General features: G+C 36.9%; 2 protein-coding genes across 2 annotated transcripts; one reads left to right on the top strand and one right to left on the bottom strand.

Annotated features, from left to right (window-relative positions):
- The first annotated feature begins 2,471 nt into the window (after positions 1-2,471).
- Positions 2,472-7,345, top strand: LOC145479566 (isochorismatase domain-containing protein 1-like). Its single transcript, XM_081457962.1, has 5 exons — positions 2,472-2,600; positions 3,260-3,307; positions 4,200-4,355; positions 4,891-5,007; positions 5,490-7,345. The coding sequence occupies exons 1-5, from the start codon at positions 2,478-2,480 to the stop codon at positions 5,634-5,636; spliced, it is 591 nt and encodes a 196-aa protein (XP_081314088.1). The 5' UTR covers positions 2,472-2,477; the 3' UTR covers positions 5,637-7,345.
- A 104-nt stretch (positions 7,346-7,449) lies between these two features.
- On the bottom strand, positions 7,450-21,121 carry LOC145479568 (dipeptidyl peptidase 9-like). Its single transcript, XM_081457964.1, has 19 exons — positions 20,465-21,121; positions 19,195-19,489; positions 18,137-18,171; positions 17,706-17,802; positions 16,075-16,136; positions 15,695-15,798; positions 15,105-15,273; positions 14,480-14,704; positions 14,075-14,145; positions 13,583-13,670; positions 13,165-13,309; positions 12,735-12,785; positions 12,249-12,346; positions 11,830-11,970; positions 11,592-11,694; positions 11,425-11,474; positions 11,051-11,193; positions 10,269-10,380; positions 7,450-9,944 (listed from the first exon to the last, which is right to left on the bottom strand). Exons 1-19 carry the CDS (start codon positions 20,966-20,968, stop codon positions 9,852-9,854), a joined length of 2,586 nt encoding a protein of 861 aa, XP_081314090.1. The 5' UTR covers positions 20,969-21,121; the 3' UTR covers positions 7,450-9,851.
- Positions 21,122-21,139: the final 18 nt, after the last annotated feature.

Here is a 21,139-nt window from a genome sequence, read left to right as displayed (position 1 = left end):
CACCTGTGATATTTGTGTACACAGACACTGATTAGATCTGGAAAATTTAATATGATCATTTATCTTTGGCAATCATTGTTGTACCAGGAAGGAACATAATTGATGTTTTGAACGCTTACGCCAATTCAAGATAGCAATTCAAGTACCACACTTCTGAATGGGTTGATGGCACTCGATGTCAAAGGTTCACAGAAAAGGAAATATAAATCACCAGAGGTGATGCTAAGAGGCACAAGACTGACTTCTTGTGAGCGGAATGTCGCTATGTCCTCAGCGAAGCTTAGCGAAGAATCTCACATCATATGATCATAACGGATCATATTATTTCATCAATGATAATAATGTTACTATTACGCTTTTGGTTTCGATACTTAATTTTGGGTGTACATACTTTCAGAAAGAGCATTGTAAAAGTAGCTACAAATCTAAGAGTATATTTTGCAGTACTAAATAGAAGCAAAACGTATGCCAACAGTTGTTACACTCTACCTGCCATGGGGTGCTTTACTATTAGTCAATCAAATTTCGCCCATCTCAATATGAACAGCCTGCCCCCTCCTGGAGGGGCGTTACTCCCTATAACGGCCTATACATGTACAGGGGAGGGGTACCTTTTTCAGGCTTCAGGACAGGCCTCCTTGTTTTTGGTGAACATCTCTTCCCCTCTGGTAATGCTTGATGTTCCCATTGACTCCATTCCAAGAGTTTAGACACGGGATTCAGTGTTCTTAGGGAGGCACGTGAAAGGGACCCTTTTCTCAATAAAAGGTGTACGAAAAGAGTACCTTTTCTGTCAAAATGGTATACAAAAGGGTAAAGGGGTGGACCTCGGGCCGGAACCTCCCCATCCAAAACATTTTAGAGTAAAACCCCGCTCCTCCCGCGGAAACAGCCCTGAATATTTAATTCAAATTTGTGCTCTATGCTCACAATATTCCTCTACACTCACAATATGAAACCCTTTAATAGATCAGAGGAAACGTTGTTGTAGAAACGTTTCGTTTCCCGAAAATTGTATCCAGGCCAAGTCGCACAAAACAAAACAATGTTGCCACATCAATGTTTTCCTGTTTGCCTGAACTTTTTCTAGTCACTGCCCATTCGCAAGTTATTAAGTCATAAGGTTGCAGGCCTAGCCGCCTAGGTTGCACTAAGAAGAAAAAATATCAGTAAGGTCATTCTAGAACAATATAAGTATAAGAACACGACTAAGATCGAATTCTTAATATTAACCTCAAGGCAAAGGCGAGTTTACTTGTCAGACAACCAGTCTCTTACCATTAATAATTTTCCCATTGAGCCGAGCTGTCTTCAACAAAATCTCTCGGTGTATACATCGATCAAAACTTAAGCTGGAATACCCACATTGAAAGTGTTTGCAAGAAACTTTCTTCAGCTTTAGGCTTAATTAAGCGCATTAGAAATTTTGTACCATTCAACACTCTTTTGAACATCTTGAATGGTTTGGTGAAGCCCCAGTTTGACTGCTGCAGCTTAGTATGGGGATGCTGCAGTACAAGTCTTGCCGAAAAACTTCAGACGCTGCAAAACCGGTTTGCATATTGTTGTCCACCCATGATTCTAGTACTGCAGACCTGGGGCCCGTTTTTCGAAAGCCCTGGAGACTTTTCGGGCCCGTAAAGCCATTTTTAGTTCATCTGTATCTAAAAACGGAGAAGTGTACACGCCTGAAACTTCTTGTATGAAGGGAACTTCCGTTCATATTAAGAATATGTGAATAAAACAGCTCTGTAATCGTAAGGTTCGAGATGTTGCTATGGCTTTCCGGGTCCAAAAAGTTTCCGGGGCTTTCGTGAAACGGGCCCCTGTTCAGTAGACATAATTGGAAAAACCTAAGGAATCAGATCAGAGGCTTCTTACCAAAGCCATTATGATGTTCAAAGCTTTAAATCAATGGAGAGACACTTGATTATTTATCAAATAAATTCAACTTTCGTAATGATACAACTAGTTATAGATTAGCAAACAGCGAAATGAGGCTGGCTCTTCCTCAACCTCGCACCGATTATGTTCGTAAATGTTTCTCTTATAGCGGTGCCGCGTTGTGGAATAGCCTTCCAACCAGGGCGCCCTGCTTCCAACTGATATTAGAGTATCTAAAACATTAGGCGAATTTAAGACCAAGCTAAGTAACTTCAGTTTTTCAGTGAATTAACGACACGGCGTCCCTGAAAGGCAGTGCTTTTGTTTTCATTTATTTTTATTGAAATAGGTAGTTAACTCAGTTTGTTTAGATTAGGTCAGTTTGTTTAGATTAGGCTTTTCTTTTTAATTACATTGTTTAATTTTTACATTTATAGATATTTTTGCTTGTATACAACTGAATGGAATTTACCGTGTATAAATAAAGTGATCGATAGAAAAGTCAAGTGCTTTCCTGTTTCGCGCGCTTGTCAGGGACTCAATCATTAGTGTCCTAAAGAAGCCTGGCACTAGTCTGTTGCCTCCTGTTCAAAATGGCGGCCAAACTTGGAAGACTTGCTGTGAACAACACTGCGTTTTTGTTGTGTGATATGCAGGAGAAGTTCCGACCGTCTATTAGATACTTTCCTGAGATCATCAAAGTTGCACAAAGAATGGTAAGTTACCTTGGGAAAACAATTAACTTATCAAATAAACCTTAATGCAAGCAGCTAGTGGAAACTAAATGTGAATTGCGAAACTTAATTCTTTTGGTTTGCATGAACTACAGCGTCGATGACTCTGCCTCTTCACTGGCTATTTCTTAAATACACTATGCAACCAGACTAACTGAGTTAACGCTATAATTGCCAAAGAGAGATCTGTTTGAACAACACTGATCGGTGTATTACAAGCAATTTCATTTTTCGTCCACCGACCCTCTCTCCCCGCCATGTAACTTACGTGCATCAGTAAGGTAATTCGAAATTTACGGCTATAAAAAAAAAAAAAGGATCAGTGAAAACGCTGATATACGTAACCGCTTAGAGATAAGTCGATTTTGGTCCCCTTCTCAAGAAAGAGCCAGTTTTTCTTCTATAATCCCTAAAAAATATTCCAAAGACATTACTTATCTTTGCCCTATGGGGGGTTAGAGGGGGAGGGGTGGGGTTGAAGGGTATTATGGAGGTGGATGTCAAATGGAATGGTCCTTATTTCTTGTTTACAGCTGGGATACAAGATAGCATGTTACTTGACTCTTTTTTGAAACAATATCAGAGTTTTGCAAGTCCTTTTAATTTATGTTTTGTAATCATGGCTTTGGGTTTATTTTCAGACTGCAGCAGCCAATATCTTGAAAATACCAATCATTGCAACTGAACAGGTAGCAAGGCAACTGAATTTTAAATTTAGTGACTTGCAATATAAGCAAGTAATGGGTTATTATTTTCCCCAAAAGAACAGAAGTTGAAGGTGCATGAGAGAAAAAATTCAAATGTCTTATATAATGAATTTTTCATTTTTTTTGTAAAATGTAGGAAAAGGGAAGAGGAAGTGATCTGTCAGTTGAAAAATAGGCATCATCAAATGTCCAGGATCGTTAAATCCACACAATGTGTAGTTCCAGAAAATATCCATACCTCCCCCATGGAAGGGAATTTCCCCCCCACCCCTCTGGAAATTTTGATTGAGCTTCATACATTTCTTTAAATTTCTGGGTCTTACAGAACCCCCCACCCCCCAGGAAATTCCAATCCTTTCTGTGGGGGGAGTATGGATATTTTCTGGAACTGAACAATGTGGCCAAGGTCACTGACACAGTACATGTGGTTGTTCACATAAGCTTAGCATACATGCTCAATACGTGAGTGGTTTGTATGTGACTGAATTACATGTACTGTGCAGTAAGGATGCACACAAACAATTAGTGCAAATGTACTTTTGAGTATATTTTACTCTCACAACTTAATCATGAATCTCTTCACTCATAGGCATATCTATAGAAGGGTGTTAACCAATAATCTTTCCGAAAAACTGGTAGAATGCTGCCCAAGGGTAACCTGCCATGGAGTGATGGACCAGTATTCCATTCAGTGGGGAGGGGGGAAATACTCTGTGTTATGTCATGCTATGTACATAGCAAAATGGACTTCAGTGCTGGATGAACCTCTCCCCCGCTATCCTTGAACCCACAGTATGTTAGAACTTTTGTTAAAATGTTTAATATACTATACAGTTGGTCTTGTGAACTGACAATTTCATTTTTTTAAAATTAGTATCCAAAAGGTCTTGGCAGCACAGTCGAGGAAATTGATACAAGCTTTTTCAAAGAAAGAATATATCCCAAGACAAAGTTTTCCATGGTTATTCCTGAGGTAGAAGAACAGCTGAAGCAGCTAAAAGTTGAAAATGTGGTTTTGATGGGAATTGAGGTATCTAAAAAATTTAACATGGTTGACCAATGAGTGTTATTTAGGTGTTATTTTTTCCAAAACTGTTGGTTTTGCTGGTTGACAGTCATGGTTGAAAAAGTGTTTTTAGTAAATTTACACAATCATTTACTTTTCACTGAAACTCTTACATTGGGTAGTGGCTCTTGTAATAGACTATGAGTTGTCCCTCTTTTGCTTAGTCTGTTGAGTGAGAGGCAAAAAAAACTGCAAGAAAAAATGGCCACATGAGATCCTGGGGGCAAGAGGAAAGCGTGGCCATTTTTTGTCGCGGTTTTCTCTTGCATCTCGCTCAACTGACTAAGTGAAAGAGGAACTACTCGTAGTCTACTCTTGTAAGGTCTCACATGAAATGCTTGATACCCTTTGAGAGGACAATAGAACAAACAACAGAAACAATGTCCCTAGCCCCAAGACACTAACTGTACAAGTGCTAACAATAAAAGAATTACGAGCTTATGAGAGCTACTACACTTCTGAAACCCTCAAAGTTAAAGTAAAAATGTTAATTTTTCAGACCCAAGTATGTGTGTTACAAACAACCATGGATCTGTTGGAAAGGAATTATACTGTTCATGTGCTGGCTGATGGTGTCTCATCCCGTACTATGGTCGAGAGAATGTTTGCACTTGAGGTAACACATCTGTCATGGTACAGTCTTGTTCTCAGCTATTGTTTGGATTGTCTCACTGCTTTTTCCTTTAATGGCTTTTTTAATGTTAACTACATTCTCTTCCTGTTTCTTTGTGGGTTGCACCTTTCTCCCTCCTAGGACTTCATTGTCTAAAAGATTCAATTGAACACTAACCCTGGCATGATTAAATTTTCTTTCGTGTTTATTAACCCCAGCTCTAATGATGTGTCTTATTAAACAGAAACTATCCTCATTGGAAAGTCGCTAAAAAAAAATCGTGCCTCCCACCTATAAATATTGTGGATGAGCGTGATGGTGCTTTTTTACAGCACAGTAACAACAGCTTACTGTGTCTGGTGAAAAGTGACAGGAAAAGTTGATATTCAAAACTGCAGTCAAGATTGCATTTTTTCTTGCATTTTGATGTTTGTTTGTATATCATGCATTCATTCACAGACAATTCCATTTTTGCTTTGTTTCAGCGTATCCGTAAAATTGGTGCTTTTGTTACCACTAGTGAATGCACTCTCTTCATGCTCATGGGTGATTCTAAACACCCCAACTTTAAAGAGGTCCAAGCTTTGGTGAAGACAGCAGCCCCAGATAGTGGTTTACTGTCCAAATGCTGATGAAAGATCAAAAACTGGATGCTGTGACACTGAACTGAACTGTTGGGGAAGAAATGTGATTGCAGATGTAGTGCCACATTCAAATGCTTAACTGACATGAACTTTACTACATACGGTCTCGCATGGTATGCATGGAACAGTCCACATGTTTAATTTTTCAGCCCGTAGGATTCTAGTAACGTGATGGAATGGACCTTTTTACCGATGTCATGCAATATCAACAATTTTCATATTTTTCATACAAACAAAAACACACCTCCATAGATCATTTTAACATGCCAAATGTAGTAAATGTGCAAAGTTTCATAAGAAACTGCTGTAAACTCATGAAAATATGGGACTCCAAACTTGTTATTTTTTTTTTTGACAAAGGAATTTAATATGCCCCCTTGGAAACATTTCTAAATTGGAAACATTGGCAAGTTTGGGGTCCTATATTTTCACGAGCTCGTTTGGAACAGATTTAAATTGCAACATTGGTAAAAAGGTCAATCGCTGATGGAACAACTTAAACATATAGTTTCCATGTAATAATTGTAGGAGTAAAAGAATATTGTTTGATGGTTGTAAACTTGGGTGAGTAAATGAATGAATGAGGAAGCAAGGAAGCCAGCAGGTTGGCAGGTCTATACATAGGAAAGCAAATGAATGGGTGGTTGATTAAGCTAGCAGGAGAGCAGGTCAATTCATGGGAGGGCAATTGAATGGGTGGTTGTTTAAGTAAGTAGTTGGGTGGGTTGGTTTGGTGGGTGAGTGTTTACACTATGACTAGGCAAAGTATGCTTTACAACAAAAATTTTACGAGACTATTGTTTGCTCGGCAAAATAAATTTTAATGGTCTTCAATGTACAAGTTACAACATATAATAATGAGCCTAACTGTACGTTAATATTTGATTACAAAATAAAATGACCAACTGTTAATAATAGTAGCTACAATTTTTCCTTTGACTAACATTATTTTTAAAAGCATTCCATGCTGCCAAATTTCAACATGAAAATCAGGGTTCTGTATATATTTTGTCTGAGTGCATAAATGTCTTCTATCACTCAAGATCAGTACGAGATTTCCACCTGAGAAATTTGATACTGGTGAAATAGCGAGCTACAAAGATGATTATTGTATGTGCAAAAAATCTGAGCAAAAACCAACTGTACATGTACATGGAAATCTGTATAGAGCAAGACAAGCATGGAATTTCTCTACTGACCACGTAAAAAGAAAGTTGAGTTGCACTTCTGTTGAAGATTTTCACATCACGGTGAAATTGCACCACTATCTAGTAAAATAATATCTTGAACTTAACTGAAAGGCTTATCTTGATCAAAGAAAATTTCACCCCTGAATAAAATATATCTCCTTTTTCTGTGGCTAGCAAAAGAAAACATTTTGTTGTTTCTAACAAAGTACTAAATACAGTTCGTCTCTATTAAATGGCCACCCTCAGGGAAATGGCTAGTGGCCGCTTAAAGGGGGCTGGCTGCTTAATAGAGGTGAAAACAACAGAAAAGCCCCCGTTGGGACTTTGATAACTGCCTGCTTAATAGGGGTGGCTGTTTAAAAGCTGGCTGCTTAATAGGGGTTTGACTGTAACATGCACTGACTGAGCCATGGCTTTGAATTAAGGACGTTTGCGCTAATTGTTTCTGCGCATCCTTACTGCACATGCAAATTCACACGCCACGTTGTGCATGAGAGCATGCGGTAAGTAATAAAATGAACAATGATAGGGCAGATGGCCACTGCTATAGCTTTGCCTAGATTTTAGTATACTGATCTTGGATATTCAGTGACCCCTACTTTTCTTTCCAGAAACAGATTTTATTTACCATGAACAAAAAATCAATGTGGGAAGTTAAAAAAATTTGAAGATTTCTGTCCATGGGACATTGAATCCTGCCATTTTGCAGCTGCAAGGCATGTGAAACTATGCTCACTAAATGCAAACTTGTTCTTTAAGAAGCCTCACCAGTTGACTAAATTCACCTAATAGGTCCACTTAAACAATATTAGGCAGAGAACATTTCACTTCAAAGATCTAATTGCAATATTTCGGGGCTTACAGTCACTGTGGCCTTATTGGCTAACGAAGCCTGATTTTTTTCAGATTTAGGGTGTTCTTCCGGGCAATTGTTCTCTCCAAAACGAAGTCAGTGAACCCCCACTTTTTCACGTTTCTAACATAACTAACTCATCATCTTACACTGGTAAAAGTCTCAGAAAAAAAAACAAATGTTGGAAAATTTTTGCACAAATGTCCTTAAAACAAGGGAAACTACAAACATCATTATATGTAATTGAACCCCATGTACAGATCTCTTCATTCAGCACCAAGATCGCAGCTACTGGCAATTAAGAAACAACACTTCAAAAATCTGATTGGCTGGTGATCACTGGTAAACAAAAAATCAACTAAAATGTGTAGTCTGTGCAGACTCAAAATTTGAGTCTTGCAGGAGTTTGTGGACTTGGTGCTGTCTGAAATCAAGGCCTCTGCAGACAAGGCTGTGTAACAAGCGTTGCACCCTGAAGGAAAAACTTAAAATTTTCTATCATATATGATTGATGGGCTGGTTAATAAATAACTTCTCTTTTCACCTGTTAAAAGGTTGGCTGTCTCAATAGCATCTTATTCTCTACACCACTTAAATAATAATGATCATCTTTATCAATAATTATTATAGAAAAGTTTCTTAGAACAATTTCCAGTATAGTTGTAAACAAATTTTCAACCTTACTGACTAAATTCTAATACCTGATTACACTCACGGCAGATATTAAATAAGATAAAATTAATGTTTTTTTATTCATTATTGACCAAACTCTCGAGAGTTTACATTAATAATTATTATGCATGGTGAAACAGCAAGTGATAGATTTTTTAATTCTGTAAGATACATTGTAAGACACAGGTGTTTGCTCTCCTGCCAATTACATTTATATTATGTTTCCTAACCACAGTTTCCCGAAACAATCATCTATGTTGATGTAAATAGGGTATAGGTTTGGAAGTGGCCTCAATGCAACTCTGTGCTACAGTTGAGTTCCATTCATTGTGAACACAGTGAGGCTACATCCCATGCAATATCACCTAGGCATATAATTATCAAAATTCAGGATCATCAACAACCAAGTTGTACCAGTCATACAAGTCATACCCTCCCTTGTTGTTGGACAACAAGGGAGATAAAGGACCGAGACCCCTGTATCAAGGTTGCATCAACAATGTACTGGCCTTTCCCAAGTACAGTTGTAATTTTTTTTGCTAACTGAATACCTTTACCTTAAAAAGAAGACACAATTGTCCACAACAGACCATCAATGGCTGCTGATTTCAGATAAAAAGAAATAGCATGTTGTAGTTTGAAAGAACACTTGTAATGATCTGGTAGACTTCTTATAATAAGTGTAAACTACAGGTCACAGGATTTCCTAACTTCCTCAGATCTTTGGTACTTGGTATAAGACATGACTACAGCATAAACTTGGAGAATACTGCAATCCTTGTCATGTACATAAGTTTGTTCACAGGAAGGAACAGCTAGAATGTCTATACAACACAGCTGTTTTAATAGTTAGAGTTGGAAAGGGGATTAGCGCAAGTCACAGTCTGCTTCTTAATTGCTCCCTGACCCCAGTTACAGGAAAATGTTTATAACAGTGCTAATTATACATTATGCTTCACTAATCTGTAATTTTATGTTTACTGCACTTTCTACAGAAATAAGTTAATAATTTAATAACTGAGATAATAGCCATGTAGTATAAAACCATTTCAAGCTTTCAGCTCAAAATGAAACAAAAACGTAAAAAGATGAACGGTACATTGTACATTATGACACCTAGCTCAGTCAGAAGGAAATATAATTTTCATGCCAGGTTAGGTTTTGATGAACAGTTAATAAAAAAAATGCCATAGCCTGAGTCAGTACTACATGCAGTTGCAGGTACAACAGGAGGCTTCAAGATGTTTCTTTTTGCCACAGAAAACCAAATTTTAAGCTGTTTGGCAGCTTTGTAAGCCAGCTTTGTTTTCTTTACATACAGATAAGCCGATAAAGAACATCATGCAGATGGTTTTGCTTAAAATTTACATGTACCCAAACATTGGTCTGATGCACCAGGACTAAACCTACATGTACAAGCCTGATTAAAAAACAGATGCAATAGACTAACATACTTTTGTAAAAGCCAAAATGGTTACTGCCTGTTTGTTACAAATTTTTTTGTAAAAATGAGAGCAGCATGGTCTCATAGTGTTCAGATGAAACTGACTGGCGAATGCCATGTCTTTCATTTGGATAGATCTGCAAAGAGTTACAGACAACAGTGTCAAATTATTTGAATAAAACCACCACAACAACAACAACAACAACAGAAACAAAACAAACAAAAAACCGAAACAAAACAAAAACAAACAAAACAGAAGTGATCTGAAAGTAATACTGCCTGAAAAGAATGTTACTTAAGAAGCAACATTATTCAGCAAGGGCTTGAACCTACTCAAGCCAATTTTGAGTCTCATGCACTATAATATAATTATTTAGTGCAATTCTCGCTATTAACATTGTAAGAAATATATGGCAATCATTGAAAAACTAAATCTATTTTGAGCATACACTAACTCTTACCAGCAGCTGATATGGCTTGCAGGCCTTGATCAGCTCACTAATGAGAAGACTTGAGTGGTAGAAGTGAACATTTTCATCAATTAAGCCATGGACAAGAAGAAGTCTGTTCTCTCTGTTAAAATGAGAGCACAATACAGGTTTAATGAGAGGACAGTAAAGGAAATTAAGAGACGTTGCATGAATTGAAACTTTTTAACTGGTAAATGATGATCAATCACCATTGTATCCATCAACACCAACCAAACAGTCATGGAGCCAGCAAAGGTATTTAATTTAGTTTCTAAACAACTGTTGGGCTGTCAGAAAGCTATTTATTAATTGAAGTAGATAAAGGAAAATTAACTGCCATAGTGAGTTTGTGAAGCTGACTTTTTGAGTGTTAGCCATTAGTCAAACAATAACATTGCAGCAAAATGATATTGGTTTGCAAAATGGGTGGAACCATCAATCATACAGGTGTCAAAGGTGGCAAATCGAAAAGATGAAATCCACTGCAGTCTCTGTCATTTTCCTTTTCCTCTGTGCCCACGCTTCTTGTGACTACATCGAAAACGCTAGGAAGCGAAACCGTGGCCTGTCGTACGCTAGAACAAAACCTGGCACATGCTAGGAAAACAAAGAGACTGCTCACGGTCTAGCTTGCCCCAAACAAGCACCAGAACTGTCAGCACACCTACCAGTTACTCCAACCACCACATCACTTGCATTCAGCACCTCTAAACTAAATTTGTAAGAATTTCCTCATACATGTATAGTATTGAGCAATATTAATTTTTACTTACTCATCTGGGAATCTGTTTGCATAATTTAACACAGAACTCATTTTGTATCCCAAGGGATTCTCTGCTGGTGTGCTCATGTAGCGCTCTGTGTAACCAGTGTCATAAGCTGACCATGTAGTCACAGGAGCACCAACAATAGCAACCTGTAGAATGACAAGCACACATCTTAAATTTTGAGAGACCATAACAAGACAAACACAGTGGTAAGAAGGTTAAAATAATATAACACTAACTCAGGCTATGTAAAATGAAAAAAGGTGCAGGTTGACCATGGGACAAAGATTCAAATATTGCAAACAATGACATGTACATGTAACACTGATCACCCTTAAGTGCTCTCAGAGTTGATGATTGAAGTAAAGGCCTGTTCTTACCTTAAATATTTCCGGACGCTGCACCAAACCAAGCAAGGACAAGTACCCTCCTAAGCAATGAAAAATAAATAAACATCACTTGAGTTTAAAAATTAATCCCAAATTAACCAAGTAATACAAAAGTTAAGCTACATGCTTAAGACAGTGGTTCAAATGTATTGTCATACCATAGGACCAGCCGTGGATTGCAATTCTAGACAAGTCAATGAAGCCAGTAGCCTTGGCAACATATTCTAATCCCTCAACTTGGTCTTCAATTTCAACTTGGCCCTGAAAAATATGGCATTTTAAACGAATTATTTAGAACTCCCTTATGGCAAAACAGTGATAAAAACCAAAGCCACAGAAATCTATAGGTAACAGTAATGCATTATTAATAAATGGATGTAAGTTAGCGATACCTACCAGGCGATTCTTAATGTGACCTTCAAACTGCAGGCCTCTGTGTGCAGAACCTCTGCAGTCCATGACCACCACAACATAACCCAGTTTAGCTATGGTGTGAAGGCGAAGAAAGCGGTAACCCTTGTGAGCATTCGTCACCAGCTGCCAAATGATAAATAAAGCAGGACTGTTATGGAGAGTTTCATCTATGATTTTATTAGCATAACACACTGGTATGAAACATGGAGAATCGATGAGAAGTGATTTTGAGGGAGAAAATCAAAGTTCTCCACTAACAAATGAAACTGTTTGCTTTGAACTTCTTATTTGTAAAACTAGCTAGACTTGGTATTTTGTTTTCAGTTTTGAAATGCAAGTGCTGCTGTGTGTGAAAAGACAATAGTTAGTCATAATCACTAACTTGTACATTTATTGATTACCTGAACATGAGGCCCTCCATATAAGAACAGAACAGTTGGATATTTGACTCCAGGTTCAATAATAGGAGGTTTGAACATCATTCCATACACTTGATGGCCTGGAAAAAGGAGAACCATCAGTCAAAATCCAGAGGGTGGCAAAAATGCTGAGCATTCCAACCTGCCTGCTATCCAAAAGAGAAACTATTCCACTCTTTAATTGCCTTAACATGTACACTATGTTTTCCCACAAAGACTACACCTAGTAAGACCTAATGATTCAGCAATGGAATCCCTTTCCTTGCATATCTATTTTAGCCTGAAGCAAAAATTATATGTGTGAGAAAAATCAATCTATAGTTGAAAAAATGTCAATTTTCCCAAATCTAAGCAAGTTCAAAACCTCCAATGAACAACTCTGCAAAACATGCATAATATATGATAACTACAAGCAAACAACTAAAAAGTATTAATTAATTAGACAGTTGGTACAGTCTTGAAACTCACCATGCTTACTCTCATATGAAAAAAGTTCTGGTGGCTGATAATCTGGAATCACTGAAAACAAATATATTTACAGACAAGTATAAGGAACTGAGTGTAAAGAAATTTCTTACAAAAGGAAGGCAAAATTAAAATGTGACTTATGGTCACTACCTGTAGCAGTAATGGTTAGTTAATATATGATAGTGCTGACAGATTATGTTACATAAAGGTTTTGCGACTGAACATACATATAACCTACACTGTAGCTAATGCCTTCTATGACCTTTCCATCATTAGGTAAAGAGTATGAAAAAGTTCCTTACACTGACAGTATTTTTCTAGACTAGTGGATTTCTGTTAAAAGAACTTTCCTTTATTAAATAGCATTTAGGTTTAGAAAGCAAGTCTTAACTTAGCATGATTATATCAATTTATCAACGACTGTTCTTACCACTTGATCGTAACAACTCAGCAACTGGTTCGACTGTGATAAGAGGAATATTGTTCATTTCTACTTCATCATGGTTCAGTTGATACACCATTACTGCTTGAGTTTCTTTTATGGATGAAAACACAGTTACAAACTTTGTAAAACTCTGCAAAGGAAAAGCATTTAATGTGACATTTTATAATAAAAAGAACAAAATTCAAAATGGATGGAACAATTTATTAGGCAAGAGCTTTTAATTTCTATCACCAATAATGGACTGCATTCAATTCTAGCCAAGTTTTAGCCTCAATATGATTCTTCAGGTATTCTTCAATGCCCTTTGGTATTCTTGTTAATTTTTCTGACAGTACTCCCCTGTTAATGACAGAACGCAAGTCAACATGGTTATAAAAACAAATCTTCTTGTTTAAGACTTTACCTCGTTCAGACTGACCGCATGAGAGTAGCCAGACTGTGTTAGTCTCTGGGGCTCACTGTAGTCAGACTCGACATAGGACACTACATATCTAAACAAAGTACATAGGTCTTAATTCAAATAACTGGAACACAATGAGAGGAGGGCCAATTTCAGTTTGATTCCACCAATGAATTTTGTACTAGAAAATATCCACACCCCTTCCATGTAGAGTTTTTGGGATTGAACCTTCCCATCCCACTGTAAATTCAGTTTCGGTTCATACTTAATGCTTTCAAATTTTTGGCTTTTGAGGTCTTCTCCTCCCCAGGTCATCAAACAGCCTCTGCCTATCATACAGGTTGTGAAAAACATGTTCAGGTGTAAATAATAATGAGCAACTCAGAGAAGAGAAATAAATTAATGTACGTTAACAACAAATTAAATTATTTTAAATTGTAAATCTTATGCTTTTTCTTGATATTAAGCAATTGCTTTAATTCATTCTTTACTTACAGATGCTGCTCTATAGGTGTGTCTTTGGTTCCCATGAAGTAAATGAGTTTGCGATTTTCATCCACCCAGATCTGGCACAAAATAACTGAATATTAAAACAAAAATACTGACCTCCATTAATTTGCCTTGAGTTCATAATCAGACTTACAGAGTTCCATGTTTTTTTTTTTTAAATTTCCTTGAATCTTTTCTCACCATCAAAACATTTGATTGTATGGAAGATTTTCAATTTCTTGCTTAGTCTTTTCTAACCATGGTACATGTATGTTTGCACAAACACATCTCCCTTGAGCAGCAAGAAGAGCCTCAATTTGGAAAGTGGAGACTTATTATTGGTTGTAAGTCAACTACACCTGTGCTTTTTCAGTAGCTTGAAAAAGCTTAATAGTATTTCCAGGTACCAACCTCTTTACCATCCACTTCCCAATCTCCATCAGTTAACTGTCGTTGTGTCACAAGTGGGTAATGAATACAGCATTCAGCAATAAAGCTCCCTGCTCTAGCACGGGTGAGCGTGTGATTACTGTTAGCAGTGGCCAAGTAAAGATGCCGGTATCCAGATATTTCACTGGACCAGATAAACTGCAGTCTTGAGTCACTCATTCGCAGAAAATGAGTTAAATCAGCCACCTGAAAGAAAGTTCTTATTAATCAGTTTATGAGCTGGGATGGCATAGTAGGAGGGCAAATGCCTCTTGCCAGACTGCCCTGGGCTTGAATCCTGGATACAGCATCTAAGGTGGGTTGATTTCGCTTTCGTTCTTGACCCTGCGTTTCAAGGGTTTTTCTCCAGGTTGTCCAGGTTTCCTACCTTCACAAAAACAAGTTAATTTTTTATCTACTGCCATTTACAGTGCAATTAATAAATTTTCAATAAATAAATAAATAAATACATAAATAAATTACTATTTCTTTAATATGTTGTTTCCTTATACTTAATTGTCTTGTTAAAAACAGCATTGAAAAGAGAGACTTAACGTTTGAAACAACTGCCAAGCAAAATGCTTATGAGTATTTACAATGTACTCACATTTATCCATATATCATTAGATTCTTCAGCTAACACCTCAATCATTGGACTGCCTTCTGTGATTGTCAATAGTTGATTGGCAGGAAGATTAATAGGAACAAAGAACGCCACAGGAATTTGAACCATAGCAAGATGCTGCTGATTTCTATCAAGGATTTCAGCATATACACTAAGAAAAAAACACAAATTACAAGCTGTTTTCATGAAAGCCCTTCAACCCAAACTTAAAACAATAAACACCATACATGTGATTGTTATTAATATAACTGGAGTTTAGTCAAATCCAAGAAATCAATCTAAAATGATCAGTTTCTGGTTGTGAGGAAAAGCTATTTAGACCTTACTTTGGCTAAACCAGAGGAAAGCTGACAGAGATGTTAAAATAGCTGATGTGATAATTTTGTCATTAAAAATACATGAAAAGTGGTTTTCACAATACCATTAATTTTACCATTTAATGTGTTTGCTTTTCTGTATGTTTAGGCAAATTCTATGGAAATCTGTGAAGAAATCTCTCTTCCTTTCTTTCATCTTTTTCAAGCATTTAAATCTCTGATGTAAGTCCATTACTCTAAGAACAACAGTCTCACCTTTCACCATCTGGCAGCCAGCCACACCTTACAAGATATTCCATAAATGGAAATGCTTCTGAGAGGGGCACTCTCATTTGATATTCAATCACATGATCACAGATCTACACAAAATAAATTATACTCCATTACATACTATAAACAAATTATGATTAACTGCAAATTGCTGGACCTACAGTCTTTGCAGAAAATGGTTAAAACAAGTCCCTAAACACTGACTTGTGGGCTTAATTTCTATTTTAAATAATTATTACCACCCTTATAAAGGTAACTAGTGGAGGCGTGCTTAGTGTGTTCAACTCCTGATTAAGTGGTCAGATATGCACAATGTCGATGGCCCCCACTGCAAGATGTCAACTGTTGTGACCACAAGTACTCACCTTGCCACTTGTATCAATACTAAACTCTACAATTTTAAGTTTGGATTTGGCATTAGCAGAACCTACAATTAAAATAATAGTTGGTATTAGAATCACATACAATTACATTAGTCATATTAGATCCTGATTGGCGTTAAGCACTAGGAGTTCTTTATTGGGATTTTGTAACAGATAAGCCCAGAGACAAGCTCTTGTTGATAGAGGATATGGCAACCTGATGGTTAGAGCACAGGAAACCGGAGGGATTGTTTATGGTCAGGTTATTCTGTTAATGTGTTCTTTACATACATACATACATACATACATTTTATTTGTTATGAAATTAAAATTACAATTGTAACATGCCCGCGGATAGCTGAGCTAATCTAGGCGGGTCATGTTTGGACGAGTTATTAATATACAACTAGGTACAACTAAATACAACTGAAGGTAACAAGAGAACTAAAGAGACTAGAATTGACAACGATGACTAAAGACAACTAATAAACTAACGATATTACAAATAATAATTAACAACAGTTACGACGAGAGACTACAGATACACTAAAGCGAAATTATTGAGTATTAATAGTTCTTTGGTAAGACACTATACGTTTAATAGTCTATTATTGCTAATTATTGATCCATTAGTCTTATCTCACATTGGATTAAAAATATATTAAAACTCTTTTCTGCATCCAGGTCTGTTTGGTCACTGATTAGCACAGAAATTATTTCCGTCTCGATCTTGAGTTGTAATAATATTCTTCCCAATGAATTCAGAATTTTTTGGGTCACTACTGCTGTATGTAAACTTTACACCCGCTTTACAGTGTTATGTGCATAGACAACATCTTTTGACATGCCATCTCTCAACATGTTATGTAACCTGGCCTACAGTATGTCAAAAATGTAAGCACAACTGACTTCTTAACAGTCGAACTTGAATTTTAGTGATGAAAGGTGAATTTATTTGACATCAAACTAAGGTTAGGAGTATCAAGAAGTCATTCTGGGAGAAATATATTGACTATTTTGAATGTTTACACCCTGCGAAAGTTCAAAGCATCAGCAGCCCAATTCTACCAGAAGTCACTATTGAGACTCGATTGACTACACATGACTACACTAAAATCGTTTGAATTATCCCATAAATTGGGAAACATGCAAAGTCTGTACTCTTTTTCAGTCATTTGAGGTCAGTAATTATCATTTATTTGTCTTTTCTTCCACTAATGATCAGAAAAATTGACAGTTTCACAGTTAAATGGTCTTTAAGTTACATAGCATGCATGTATCGAGAGATGGCATGTCGAAAGATGTCAAAAGATGTTGCTTATGCATGTAACACTGAAAGCAGGCATAAGGCCTTCATGACTGTAATAATATTGTTTTATTGCTGTATTAAAATTATACATTTGGTTTATAGTCTGATTAAATTCATATGCTCTGCAGTTGTTTAAATATTGCTTCGCAGTCAGCAAGTCAATGCAATTAAAGGTCATCGCATGCCATGGGGCATGTTCTGGGGATGTGCACAAGCCCCATTATATGTGTATACATTTAGGGACAGTGCCCAACCTGGTGCACATGAAGTGGATATAGGTTCATTTCTTTGTTGTAGTGGGAAAAAAAAAAAAAAAGTGTCATACCTGCTTTAGGATACCGGTAGCTATCTACATGACTGTTACGTGCCATACTGTCTGGACCAGAGACAATATGGAGTATTTCTACAGAGCTCTCATCCACCTGTTAGACAGAAAAAAAAGAAACTTAACTATAACTTTTTTATTCTAAAATAGTTATGAGAAATTCACTTACTGGATAGAACTGTTGAAACACTTGTTCATGACCAATATTGATATTTTTCCTCTTCAACTTTTAAGTCTCTTTGAATGTCTTTCCTTGACTATGTACAAACCAAATTTTCAGCCATGACCAACAGTTCCAAAAATTTTCTTTTACAATTTTCTGAAAATAATCTCAACAGCTGAGCCAAACTAATGAGGTAATAGGCCAAACTGAGACAAACACACCTTAAAAGAAAAAAATATTAGCTTCCTTATTTACTTCTATATCTTACCTCTTCAAACAAAATTCTGTAAGTTCTGGTCAGACCTAAACAAATTGAATATATGTTAGGGTTACATGAATGTTGATACAAAAAATCTAAGATTGCCCTGTGTTAATTTGTTTAACTGTATAGATGAAACATTTTGTGGGAGCATACATGAGACAGGTATTGCCCTGAACCAAAATGGTGACCTGGGTTAAATAACAGCTGGGAGCCCAACAGCCTGCAAAACAGGCAGTTTAATAGGGAGAACATGGCCTGCAATGCATGAGCATGCATGAAGGCGAGCGTACAGTAGAGTTTGAAAAAGGAGTAACAACAAAACAATCTGTTTATTTTTTGTTGCTAATTTCCCATGCTCATGCTCTCTCAGATTGTGCCTTGTGCTTGCATATTACTCTGCACACTCTACCCTACTAAACCACATGATGGAACGACACAATGTATGCATATGTTGTAGTTCAATTGGCCTTGGTACAATTTTTCTTTTTCTTTGTTTCATACATACATTTGTATACATTACCATAAACTCTAACAAAGGAAAATACTTCTAGCATTATACCAAGGGTAAAATTGAACCACACTATGTACATTGTATATCACTAGCAAAAACAGCTAAGTAATGTCAATGACAGTCAGTCAGTCAGTCAGTCAGTCAGTCAAACAGTCATACAGAGATCACTTACAGAAACAGTGTAGTCAGTAACTAGTACACTCATACAGGAGGGACAATGGTCATTTAGACAGTAAGACAGGCAATATTTTGGTCAGTTAACAATAGTCAGTCTGTCTGTCAATGAGGGAGACCGTAATCATTTGGTCAATTAGTCAGTCAGTCAGTCAGTCAGTTAGTCAGTCTGTCTGTCTGTCTGTCTGTCTGTTTGTCTCTCTGTCAGTCAGTCATTTTTTGTCATTTTGTCAATTCAACACGCAGACAGTCGGGCTAGCAATCAGTCACTCAGTCCATCCATCTGTCAGTCAGTCAGTCAGTCAGTCAGTCAATAAATCAATCAGGCTGACCAACTGGTGTACACAAACTGTTAAACCATGATTCTTCTGTTACGTACTTTCATCAGTGCTAAATTTTGGTTGCCACCAGTAGCCAGTGTATCTATCAAATTCTTCCTGTACAATAAATGATGCCACACCAGCAGAAACAGGTTCCTCCATTGGACTTGGTGTGCCTTGATTAGTATAAGTCAACCTTCTTTCTTCCTCTGTGACAATACTATTAATCCAAATGTCATTACGATGAATAAAAGCCACTAAGTTGGGATCACAGGGGCATAATTTGGCATCCATCTTTGTCTCTGAAGTCTGAGAATTCAGCTCCTCTGGAATTATTGGCTGCCTATTTTCATCCTAGAGGAATATAGAGAACAGTATTGATTATGCTAATCATTAACAGGGTGCAATTTTAATTATTATGATTATAATTTTATTTTCCTGAACCAACATACTTAATTAAAGGCTATGTTCAATTTTGAATATGTAATAAGCTCAAATAGGTTGAACATTGTTTTAAGTCAGACATTTAATTGATGTTTGGTTCAGAGGTCAAACCACTTGCCAGTAACCTGTGGATCTATTAAATTATTTTGCTAAATTTTACAACCTCTGAAATCAATCCCCTGGACGTATTGAATAAGTCTGGAGAGACTGGCCTTGTTTTCTTCATGCTTGAGAAAAAGGTTCATCCAAGAGATTGAAGAGATGGGCAATTTACTTTAACATTCAAACATCTCTTTGATAATAGTGATTTATAGAAAAATAAATAAAGACAAATTTCAAATGATACTAAATTACGGACCAAAAAAAAAAAAAACAAGCAAAGTTAAAACATAATATTTACACAGATTGTAAGAGTTTTGAAATACTCACTGAGCTGGAGTGTAATATCAATCGAATAAAGCCCTCAGGGACTTAGTTTAGGGAAATTTTCAGGTAACCAGCGGAAAATACTTGTACCTCGCAAAAGCAGTCACATTTTGATCTCTTTCTGGCTTCAGTAATTGTCTCAATTTTCTGAAGAGACTAGTAGTTACATAGCAGTAGACTTGAATAAAAGAAGCAAATTATAAAGCAAACTAAATATTTATTAAAAAGAAAAAAGTTTCTTAGGGCTTAATTCAACGTTCACCTTACCGTTCAAACTCACGAAATATTTTTCTCCTGTCCATTTACCGTCAAGTTAAAATTATTAACACATGGTAATTACTTTCACCACGATCACGCATTTTATTAAGGGATCCAAAATTTCCGAACCGTTCCCTTCTGTTAAACAACATGTAATTAAACTTATGCAATATGAAGGCTTAAGAACTTTATTGATTTTACCTCTTCATCAACTCGCCAATCTGTGCAAGTGTACAAACTACTGGAGGCGGAAAACATGAAGCGCCGACAAGTCTCATCGAAGTCATAAGCGGTGATTCCAAAAGCCCCTAGCCGTTTCCTCTCTCGCAACAACTGCTCTTCCCTCGAATATCCCGAAAAAGAACGACTGATTTTAAACGAGTCTAACAGAGGTTTCCACGAGAGAGGCGAATTTAATTCATCTTGTATAGGTTCCTCGATGGAAGATCTGTTTGGCCCGGGTAGATCAACGTAGTGAATTGTGTTCTCGCGACTTCCAAACGGAACAGCCAGAAAATAGAGCTTGTTCTCGCAGAACGTGAATGAATGAGGCACTCGGTTCACGAGACTTTGTTGGACAGACTTCGTTTGTTTGACGGCAGCTTGTAGATCTTTCCAACTTTTTTTTCCAGTTTTCTTCCATGAAAATGAACCTTGACGAGGCCTCAGATCGCCGCGTTCCCCGAAGGAAGATTGTTCGGACATGTCGGTAAAGTTCTAACGAAGAAGATCCTTTTCAGTGCCATAAAAAGGAGTGCAAACGAAGTAAATATTTTTACAAATACCGGGTTGAAGCCGGTTTGTTCTCTGTCCCTGTTCAAACTACATCCAAGAGTCACGATGTCACGATTTCGAAATTTCGCACCTTTGTTAATG

This window comes from Orbicella franksi, chromosome 2 (genome assembly GCF_964199315.1).
Source record: "Orbicella franksi chromosome 2, jaOrbFran1.1, whole genome shotgun sequence".
Classification (NCBI taxonomy): Eukaryota; Metazoa; Cnidaria; class Anthozoa; order Scleractinia; family Merulinidae; genus Orbicella; species Orbicella franksi.
This window is presented reverse-complemented; position numbering and strand designations above follow the sequence as displayed.

Excerpts from the sequence above, each read along its gene's own strand:
- LOC145479568 (XM_081457964.1), bottom strand. The coding sequence starts at position 20,968 with ATGTCCGAACAATCTTCCTTCGGGGAACGCGGCGATCTGAGGCCTCGT. Across the intron at positions 15,799-16,074 it reads GTATTGATACAAGTGGCAAG|ATCTGTGATCATGTGATTGA; the intron begins GTGAGTACTTGT and ends TATTTTGTGTAG. Across the intron at positions 15,274-15,694 it reads TGGCTGCCAGATGGTGAAAG|TGTATATGCTGAAATCCTTG; the intron begins GTGAGACTGTTG and ends TTTTTTTCTTAG.
- LOC145479566 (XM_081457962.1), top strand. The coding sequence starts at position 2,478 with ATGGCGGCCAAACTTGGAAGACTTGCTGTGAACAACACTGCGTTTTTG. Across the intron at positions 2,601-3,259 it reads TCAAAGTTGCACAAAGAATG|ACTGCAGCAGCCAATATCTT; the intron begins GTAAGTTACCTT and ends GTTTATTTTCAG. Across the intron at positions 3,308-4,199 it reads CAATCATTGCAACTGAACAG|TATCCAAAAGGTCTTGGCAG; the intron begins GTAGCAAGGCAA and ends TTTTAAAATTAG.